The sequence below is a fragment of the Anopheles bellator genome, chromosome X (genome assembly GCF_943735745.2).
Source record: "Anopheles bellator chromosome X, idAnoBellAS_SP24_06.2, whole genome shotgun sequence".
NCBI lineage: Eukaryota > Metazoa > Arthropoda > Insecta > Diptera > Culicidae > Anopheles > Anopheles bellator.
In genome coordinates, this window is record NC_071287.1 from 4,052,255 (window position 1) to 4,063,258 (window position 11,004).

The window sequence follows — 11,004 nt, forward strand, 5'->3', positions numbered from 1 at the left end:
AATTGAGTTTACTTCTAATTCGAATTTTTGGCGTTCATTTAAAATCGTGCATAGACATAATGAAACGGTCTATAGAACCCGAACTAGGCGAGCTGGTTCCACGCAAAACAATCCTGGCTCCGGGAGGACCTTTTATCCGGGCCGTCTCGGTTCGGTGACAATAATACTGTACTCGTGGCAGTTAGCTTGTAAGCGACCGTTTACAATGCCACACTGCTGTGACAACAGCAGTTAGCAGCAGTTTGCCGGAAACTTTTGGGCGAACAACTGCCGTGCGACCGGTGAGTTGCGTCGCGCCTTAGTTAGGCTAGGGCCACTGCCACATTGCGCTCTGATATTGTGGCTGGCCTTCAGTCGTCGCGCAGTGCCTTTCGTACACTTCCGAAGCGTCCGACATCGCACCGCCGGTCGGTCCGGTGTTGTGGGCCTGACATAATAATGCGTATGAATCATTTATAGCACACTCTGTCAATTTACGCCAAACACGCAGGCAAGCTGCAGCCATCGGCCGAGGAGACCTTGCCGCCTCCTCGTGTCAGCAGTCCCTCCGTATGCTTCATTTATGGCACCTTCCCCAGTCAACACCTGACTGTTGTGGTTTTGGGCCGAAGAATTACCGCCACTGCAACGTTAAGCTGAGAAGTGATTGGTGACTACGGTTATGTCGGTACCATGTCGATAGCCTGGTCGGGGAATCGGGGAGGCGTCGTAGCGATAGCTGACTGTTTGTTGGCCGTCTTCGGGTTTGACAGCCCCGCCGGAAGATTATCCTAGAGCGTGGGATTCTTCATTCGGAAGTAATCAGGAAGCGTTCGGAGCGTTCAGTGAATCAATTCGATTGCATCGCGTTTTATGGCCCCGGCTTACCCGGGCGGGCCGTTTGCGTTTACGTCTATTGCCCGGCAGCACCAGCATCACCCTCTGTAGCCCTGTCATGCGGGGCTGTCAAGTGGCTGGTAGTGTTCGCCGTTCGCCAATAAAATAATGTCCAATAAGACGCTTGGTCGCATCGCTCGATCGATTGTGGGCCCAAATAGCTCAGCGGCCGTATGCGAGATGACACTATTAAAATCGGCCGCCTTTATAAATATAGTGAAAACGAACGAAAAAAAAAAACAAACACAGGACTCGATTGGAGGTGGCAGGCCACCAACACCCGTGCGGTGGTACCAACGATATATTGGATCGCGCCGGGAAAAAAAAAATAAACGACGCCCCGGAAATGTTCTGCAGCTCCCAATACTTGGGTGTTCCTGCGTCCTCTTGCCCGGTCCGGCCCGGCGCCGGAAGTGGATTTATGGCCCTCATATGTGTGTGGGGGCCGGGCCTGGGTGAAGACCAATAAAAGCACAATATTGGAAACGGCCTCCCAGGTTTTCCCGTTCGTTCGCATCTTCTGCATCTGGTTGTGCGAGGCGAGGCGAAAAGAAAAAGGCAGCCAGAGCGTGAGAGAGTGAGAGATTGGGATACAGAGTTGGAAAAACTGCATCGTCATCGGCACCGGACCACTGCAGTGTTTCCGGTTTTAATCGATCGCTGCAATCGTGGGATGCTGCAGAAGCGACCAACTAACCAAACGTAAACGGAAAGTGGGAACCATAGCGATGAACGACACATCTCGGTGCTGGTCCCACGTGGTGCTACGCCATTACGAGTCACCGGATTTGCATCGGAATGGGCTACGGAGAGTTCGCGCGAATCGAAGGATACGAAGGCTCGTCGTGGACCAGCTGCGTCTTACCAGGACCAAACATCAAAGTATCGTCACGTACGCTACCCGGGGCCCCCGGTAATCGATTCCGGATGTCCACGAAATCCTCTAGCTTCCGAAAACAACAAGAAAACCGTACCTGTGGCCTGTGCTCTGGACGAGCTGAGACGATTCCCAGTTTTCGCTTCCTCGGTAGAGGGCGCTGCAGTCGAGTGTAAACAGTGCCAGCACAGTCGGGGCACCGACTGGACCGAAGCAGCCTGTATCCTATTAATTACCCATTGCCGGTTTTCGCATTGCCGCAGGCCCAGTAATGGGGGCACCCCGCGTGGACATTCAATTACGTGGCCCACGAAAACCTCGGTGTGTCCACCACGCCCAGCCACGCAAAAACCTACGGTGGACTAATAATGGAAAACCACTAACAACACCTCTACCCGGGACCGGGACCTGGACCACGGCCGGGGGCTACCCATAAAAGCTTCCGGTGTTTCCGCTCGTGCCACACAATTTAATTACACAAACATTCGCCGTGCGTCGAGGCCTCAGGGGCGCCATTGTGGAAAGTGGCAATAACTGGGGTAGCAGTGGCCGGTCCGAAACAAAACGAAAAAATAACAACCAGTGCAGCTCCTCTGGTTTAGATCTCTCACCCCCACTCACTCTATCTGGTGGCCTACCTGGTGGCCGTGCCCGCGCGACAATGGTCCGTAACATGTCAATCGAAGTAATTAAATTGCAATTTAACTTTGACAATTTTGAACTTCGACGGTTGCCTCACGCCAGCCGGGCAGTGAAGCGGTGCCGTTGACAGGTGCCACGGCACAGCGAACCATGTCGTGCCGTGGGATACTTTCCCAACAGTTTCGCGCGCGACCTCCGACAACACGGGCCCTTGGAACCGGAGCTCCATTGTTTAGTGTCAGGATGCTTATTAGCGATCCGCCAACACCTGTTCGCCGGGCCCGTAATCAACGACGGTGCAACGACGGTGATTAGTCCGTGCGGTGGTGGCCGTCAAATGACACACGGGTCGTCCAATCATCTAGTCCGGATCGGGGATTCGGTTACGCGCAGCGCAAAATCCCTAACAAGGCTACCCTAGTCTGTCTAACCAGACCACCACTCTTGTAGGTAACCGCTGTACTGCTGTTGTTCGTGGTGGCCGGTCTCGTCTGGGCGAAACCGTCGCACTCATCGCTGGATGCCGCCGACCTGGCCGATATCGCTCAGGTGGAGGACGATGTGGCGCGCATCAAGCGCTCCGGGATCGGCTCCGGGAGCGGGTCCTTCGACCTACTGTCCGGACTCAAGAAGGTAAGCACCGCGTGCTGGCGACCCCGGAGGCTGAACGAATTCTTTTCATATCTCACCCATTGCAGACGCTACTGTCCGGGATCGGGTCCGCGTCGGCCTCCCTGGTAGCCGGTAGCAGCAGCTCGTCGCTGTCATCCGGCTCGGGCCACGCCAGTGGTGGTAGCAGTGGCGGCGAAGGAGGCCACAGCTATGGCAGCTCGTCCAGCCACTCGTACGAGAAGCCACACGTAAGTCCACTCGCCCGTAAGACTCGCTCGCGGATTCTTTATTGTGATTCTCTCTGATTATCCAATTACTTGTCATCGCGCTGTGCGGTTCACTAACTAGCTAGCCATAGCTGACAGCTCCCAGAAGCAGGTTATACGTCAGCGACCATTTGTCATCCCTCTGATGTACCCAAAAATCGCGTGTACCGAATTCGGTTCGAATCTACTACAGAAAAAATGAATGAAAATTATGATGTTTTAATAATCAGTGGCCTTTCCACTACGATTTATGTCTTGAAATATACGTTTTGGCATACTTTCGGTTAGGTTCTTTAACACGTTCATCGACAGGGAACGCCAAGCATTTCTAATCGCCACTTCAAGCGTCTGTATGTTTTCGTACTGCTTGCCATCCGCATAGATCTATCGAACTAGAATTTCCCATACATTCTCCATGGGGTTGAGATCTGGAGAAACAGTCGGCCAGGTCTTAAAATTTACTCCCAAATGTTCCAAGTAAGCTTTTGTTATCTTACAGTAACAGTTGCATTATCCTGCGGGAAATTTAGCTAGAGGTGGTTCAGTATTGTATCTCGCCAGTAGTGGCAAAAACCATCCGGCCCATCGAGATTGAATTTCTTTTCATCACTCCAGACGACCTGAACTTACAAAAAAACTCAAATATTGGAAAACTCAATGTATCGATAGCTTACATAATTCCATTCATCGTTCCATGACATATGCTCGTTCGCCAACTTGCAATCTTGCTGCTTTGTGGTGTATCTTCAATGCTGGAATTTTTCTCATTGATTCTCTGACAATGCTTGCAGCGGAACTAAGAGTTCTCCAGATTGTAGCAAAGCTAACATTCATGTGCAATTCATTCTAAATACGCCGACAACTTTTCGTAGTATTAGACGCAGCTTTAACTACTCTTCGTTCATATCGAGGGTGAAGTAGTTTTGGCCGTCCAGGTGACTTCCGAGTCCCATATTCCGATGGATCTTTCAAGTAATTATTGACAACCTAGATCCTAGAGATCGTTTTAATAATGAGGCTATTTCATGATTTAACTCCCAACACTATGGCACGCTTTAATTTTCCCTTTTTCGCCTTCTCCTAATTGATTTCCACGACCCATTTTTGACCTATTTACTACAGGAAATATGCAAGACTACTGAGAGTGAAAAACTCAGTTCCTTGACAATTCAACTTGACTGTTAATAGGATTGGACTAGGACAGACTTTTAAAAGTGAGGCTATCGTTTTGGAACAGCCATTTTATCGTTTTTAGGCTCCCTAAGTCAAAGTAATTTTTTTTCTTCGGAAGACCAATCAATGGATATTATTTCTTTTGCAAAACTTATTGATGCCTCATCTAAGAAAAATGGGTTTAGCGTTTTATCTTAGCCTCAGTCTTAAGAAACGGGTGAGGCTATCATTGAACTGATTAACTTGAAGACTGATTAATTTGAAATTGACAACAACAACACTCCCGAGGCTCCCGGGCCCTGATTATGAATGGGCTTTTCGGTCAATATCACGGACAATCAGCTCCAGCAATCAGCTGGGCTCGGATTTTTCAGGAAGGCCCAACCGGGTCGATTTGGTCTTACGAGCAGCACACGCTTCGTTTCGGCCGTGGCGTGCGTCGGGTTCGTCTACGTCTACCGTCTGACACTCCAGTATACGACACCAGCTGGCTGCCAGTCCATGCTTAGTATTTCTGTTGCTATGCTTTCTATCCCCCACTTTCGCCCACTTCACCGGCAGGATGAGTCCCACTTCGATGGCTGGTCGCTGAAGAAGTCGATCCTGAACACGCTGTTCCAGGCGGTGAAGGCCATCACGGGCGGCGTGACGGCCATCAAGGGTCAGCTGATCAAGGGCTCGGGCTACCTGGTGAGCGGGGCCGGCAAGCTAATCGCCACCGGGGGCGATGCCGTTACCGGCGTCGGCAAGAAGATTGCCCTGTCGGCCCACCTGATCCCACCGAAACACGCGGCCCACCCGTTTGCCAAGCTGAGCGGCCTCCTGTCGTCGTCCTCGGGCGCCCTGTCGTCGTCCTCGTCACCGTCCTCGTCCCAGCACCACCACGAGTCGTCCGCTGAGAGTAAGTATCCTACGCGAGAGCAGTACAGAGGCGTTGTTCGGTAAATGCAAATCCGCTAGGTACGAATCACGGGAAACACGGGACTTGGACTTCTTATACCAAAAACCATATCACAGTGGTGCCCCGTTGTGGAGAAACTTACCGATATCTACACGAACTGGTCAGTCGATGCTGTCGACCTGTTGACAGGTGTCATTCTGACGGCTTGCTGGCAGAGCCGCTCGATAGCGTCGTTGGGCGTTCTGTTCCGGGCGTGGACTCTGTAGCCCTGGGGCTCTGGCTTAAGTCTATGCTGTTACGCGCCCTACGGCGAATCTCACAGCGAATCCTGCCTGTGTTCGTTCCGACTCTTTCACTATGATTCCCTCTGCTTCCGGCAAGCATTAGCTCCAACGACGAGTACGGCAGCCTGGAGCCGTAAGGAAATTGTTTCAATTTCCGAACTGGAGACCCGCGCTGACGTTGTGCCCACGTCGGATGAACGAAACGTTCGATTTTTTCGGGTCGTCCCGAAATTTATAGCCCGCGACACGGAAACGATGCCGCCGGCCGGTTTCGACGGGTCGATAGAGTAGCGTTTGCACTTTTCACTGCCAGGATTTAAAGTCACGGTTCCGTTGAACGTTGAACTTTTCATTTTCGATTTACTTCAACTCGATTGCTTTGTTTTTTTTTTAACTTCATTAAAAGCATTTCATTAATTCATTTTATTTTGGGCTGGCATCACTGGCATCACTTCGGCAACAAGTAGATTGACCTAGTGCAGCCCGACTGTCGTAAGATCTGGATCAGTATTGCAAACATTTTCCACGTCCAGTTTTTGAGGTCACAGTAGAGACCATCCATTACTTCGAAGACCTAACACACCAGTGCGTTTATGGTTGAAGAATTGAGACTAGGATAACGCTCTGGAAGTCAGACTACACACTGAACGGTGATAGTTTCTGGTTTGTTTGACAAGCATCCCGCGGATCCGGGGTTATTCGATCCAATATCTATTACGTTTGCCTATAACTCAATTCCATGGTTCCAGGTAACGTACTCTACTTCAGATCTCCGCCGGTAGGACCGGTAATTGAGCACGCTAATCACGCGTTAACAGTGCACCGAACAGGACCAGGACCGCAACTCATATGGGCATACGCGGTGTCCGCTGGATGAGCGGGATCACCTGGAGGCCTGGATACGATACGTGGACGACGATGGTGTGTTTGTGTCGGCCAGGTTCAGGCAGAAACCGGTTTCTGGCTGGTATTCATATGATGCTCTAATTTGTTGGCGCCAGCAAGGCAGCGAAAGCCGTCCGGCAGCCGTGGCCGTGGTCGATTGAACTCAATATTCAGGAGAACGTCGACCTGCTGTTAGTCCAGCGGGTGGACGATGGAAAGCCAATCATTACCCCTGGGGGGAGGGGGGTGGCAGAAATAGGCAGGATTCCCAGCTCCCAAGTCCGCCCTGGGAGCGGACCCGCAGGCCCTTCATTCGAATGCCGCCACCGAAAGCCATTAATGCACGATAAATATAAAACGGTTTCGCCCTTCCCAAACTGGTCAGAAGAAGGCGTCGAGGAAGAAGCAAAATCGAAGACCTGACAGCGGCCGACTGGGCGATAAAAAAAAAGCAAGCGGTTGGGAAGTGGGAACGCTGCGCTTTTCGAGGGTTGCCCGGACGATGTCCTTCCGTCCAGAGGTTAGAGAGAGAGAGAGAGAGAGAGAGAGCGAGACAGTGGGCGAAGTGGGAGGAGGTGGAACCGGTGGAGGCTCTTATGTTGGCGGAAAGGGTGTTGAAGCGAAGAGAGGCGCAATAATGAGAAACTAGGGACTAGGGACCCTCTTCACGCCACCGAGAGGATACAGCGAGCTCCGGAGCTACATCAAAAGGCGACCCCGGTTACCCACGCACGCCTTCAAGGCGATGGCAAGGAAAGCAGAGGGGGAGGTCGGCGGGTGGGGAGGGGGGGTCTGAAGGAGAATTGTTTGTCCTCATGATGCAAGATAGTAGGGTGCACGTTTGCCTGTGTGTGATGGTGGCGAACATCTGTAATCTGTGGAGCTTTGGTGGCCGCCGATCGTCTAACATGTTTTGATTAGTTTTGGCGTAACCGCATGAGTGGTACTTGATAGGGCGGCGGGAGGGGCTCTGGATCGAAATCCCAATAAGTTGGAGGGGGAAGATGCAAGTGCAAGGGGCCGTGGAATTCAACTCTCACGCACCTCCCAACTCGATCCCCACAGGTTACACCGACTACGCAGGACCCACCAGTTACGCAGGCACGCACGAGTCGTCGCACGGTGGCACCTTCAGCAGCAGCGGACCATCCGGACCGGCGTACCATTCGCCACCGCACAAGAGCTCCCACAAGACGCCATCGATCAACTCGTACGGGGCCGATCTGGACGACCACCAGCAGCACCACGGTGGCAGCTACGTCACCGGTGGCAAGTACAGCCACTCCTCGGCGGATGGTAAGTCGGACGAGGGGGGGGGACGGGGAGCTGAGCCGGGATATTTGATTTAATTAAATATGTCTGACCGCTCGACCGGGAGATAACGTTTTTCTCATTATCCCGTACTGCACTCCCGGCTTTATTGGGCACCGATGCGTACATCGGGAGGGGAGGGGGAGGCACTTCGGGACACTTCGACAGCCCGTTCGACAACACCACAATTTCTTCCCCACCCTGATGCGTGCCCGGCGAGTCCCTTTCCGGTCCGCGGCGGGCCAGGACCGAGACCAACACGAGCTGCGACGACGACGACCCCATGACAACAGACTCCATGTTTTGTTTTCTTTTTCCAGTGCGTACGGAAGTTGTCGAATTGGTTTTGGGATCTGTCGAATAGTAATAACGAATAGTCGAATTCAAGTCCCAAAACGTAAATGTCAAAGTTTTTGACTAAATGTTCTACAACTTCGAGATCCACAAGTTTGACGTTTAAAATGTCAAGCTATAGTAGGCAGTAGGGATTGGCCGTTTTTTGGCAGTAACTGGAGCGACTTGCTTTGACAGACGAGACAGGTCGGGACTTCTTTTTCGATTGTGCCCCGCGTGGACCGAAGTGTCTTCAGTCTGTGCTGTCGCTGCGTGTTATGCAAATTGCACAGCAAACCGTTCGCCATACGCGTGCAGTCGGTCGTGGCCAACGACTATCATCGACAGGGGCCCAATTAAGGGCTGAGAAAGTTCATTCGACGTCCGGGGCGCGGACTGCAATGGACCGTGAACCTCCCTATGCCATGGTAATTATGGCTGGGGCGACCGCTGCGTCCGGAAAATGCATCCGCATGTTGTCGGTTCCGGGTGCAAGTTTCATATGATGAACGTCATCTACCGGAGATGCTGGAGAATTAGCTCGCAACCTGGGACCAGGTAGTGACCCCGCAATGGTTCCCTTCATCTGAACGTCTAATTAAATCAAACATCATCATACTGTTGCCGGGCTAAGTATCAGGGCCTTGAATCCATGTGATTTTTATTCGATTGTGGTCTAACTATACAGCAACAAAACTGTTGTAAACTGTCATCTGTTGTAAAACCACATGAATTAGTTCAAAGTCCTATTACTGTGTAGTTCCAGCATGCCTGATGTCGCCGTATACTAGGTTACTCATTAAATTCGGAGCCTTGATAAGAAAAACACATTTCTATGGTTTAAAGTACACTTAATTATTTATTATGACCTTTCTGAACACTTATTCCTAGAAGGCTCCAATTTATAAATTCCATCCCTGGAAGTGAAAAACTGGAAAGACATCAAAATCCGCCTCCGCAGCTGTTAAGCCGTCATCATTTGATGAAAAACGCTATTTACGCTTCATTATTTTTGGGTTTGAAAACAGATAGAAGTCGCTTGGGGGGCAAATCTGAGGGATACGGTGGATTCTCCAATAATTCGAACTCTAATTCAAGGATTTTTGTCATTTTAAAAATGCTATTGCGACAGGATGCAAGGCCCTGACGAAAGAGGATGTTTATCTTCTTCAAACCGGGTCTTTTTTCACCAGCATTTTCTCTTCCAGCTGGTCTAAAATGTTACAACAATAATCGAAATTTATTGTTTTTCCAGTTTGCAAGTAATCCGTTAGCAAAATTCCATTCGCATCCCAAAACACTGACGCTAGCATCTTTTTGGGACTATTTCTGGACGAGCTCGTTTCGGAATTGTTGAAAAAGGTTCACACCACTCTTTAGCCACTTGTATTGATTCAGGATTATAATGATAGATCCAAGGCTCATCCACAGTGATGATTCAATGGACTATATCCACTTTGTCCTATCGAAAACGCTTTGAATGTTGTCAAGAAAGATGCATTCGAATGCGTTTTTGTTCCACTTTTATCGAATGCGGCTCCCATTTTGTTTTGTTCATAAATCACCTTTGTTTTTAAACCTTCCAAAAATAAAAATTCAATCGATGGACGATACTTGATTTTTTCCATTGTAGAAAATACTGTGACTCGTCGTTACTAAATGGATTGTAAAAAAAATTAAGCGACCGATTGAAATGAAACTTCACATACGTTCATTTGAAGAGTGTACCAATATAACAAAAAAATTAGACTCGTAACAGGACCGTTTCCTGTCGAGGCACCGAATTTAATGAGCACCCTAGTAATTGCGGGCTCCGTGGAGCCCGCGAATCTGGGTCGGGAAGAATGGTTTACAGGTCCAACCGGGGGGTGGGATTCGGATTTGTGTTGCAGCTTCCACCACCAGCTGGGTCGTCGTCTAGATCACCCCACCCCAGGACACCGCTCGGTAACTGAACTGTTGCCCTGAACTATTTTCTAGTCGTTCATCACTACCCGGGCAAGGGGCACCCGGCGAGCGTGGTCGAGGCGTCCGACGTGCTGCGGCAGATCCTCAACCAGAAAGTTGCCCCGGAGCACGCACCGAAGAAGCTCATTGCCCAGTACGAGATCCCGTCGGACTCGCACCCGCCACCGTTCAAGCCGATGAAACACGGCTACCTGCCGCCGCCACCGTCAGGGTACGGACTGCCCGTGGGACCGATCGACTCCGTTACGCACTCGCACTCGATCACCACCTCGTTCGGTCACGCTGCGCCACCGTTCCCCAGCTCGTACGACATCTACCGCTCGATGAGCCTGAAGCACGGTCACCCGGGCCACGACACCGACTCGTCGTTTCCGAGTCCGCGCTCGAAGCCGCTCGGTGCCCCGACATCAGTGGCGTACGAGCTGTTGCCACCGAAGACGGGCACCGACGAGTTTGTGCACGAGCAGCAGCTACACGACCTGGCCAAGCACCTCGGCAACGGCATCGAGGTGCAGCGATCGCTGACGTACGAGATCGCGGACCCGGCGCTCACGAAGCACAAGCGTCGCTCGGACGAAACCAGTGACACCAACGACGACAAGGCAGCTGGTGCGGCTGCCGCTACTGCTGCGGCTACTGCTGGCAGCACCGAGACGTAGAACCCAGACCTCGACTCCGGACGAACTCCGACGATGACGACGACGACGACGACGATGAGGTCGGCCTCTGCCAGCTTTCAACTTAGTCACCCCGAGTCCTAGCATCTAGAAAGACTTTAGACCGTAAGAACCCGCAAGAACCCAGACACTGGTGACTGGTGACTAGCGATCGACCACACTCAGGTAGGCACTGCCTTCTCCTACTGTCACCTGCATA

General features: G+C 51.4%; 1 protein-coding gene across 1 annotated transcript; it reads left to right on the plus strand.

Annotated features, from left to right (window-relative positions):
- The first annotated feature begins 2,414 nt into the window (after window positions 1–2,414).
- LOC131213309 (putative lysozyme-like protein) lies at window positions 2,415–10,787 on the plus strand. Its single transcript, XM_058207327.1, has 6 exons — window positions 2,415–2,438; window positions 2,846–3,028; window positions 3,094–3,255; window positions 5,008–5,347; window positions 7,582–7,812; window positions 10,141–10,787. Exons 1-6 carry the CDS (start codon window positions 2,415–2,417, stop codon window positions 10,785–10,787), a joined length of 1,587 nt encoding a protein of 528 aa, XP_058063310.1.
- The last annotated feature ends 217 nt before the right edge of the window (window positions 10,788–11,004 follow it).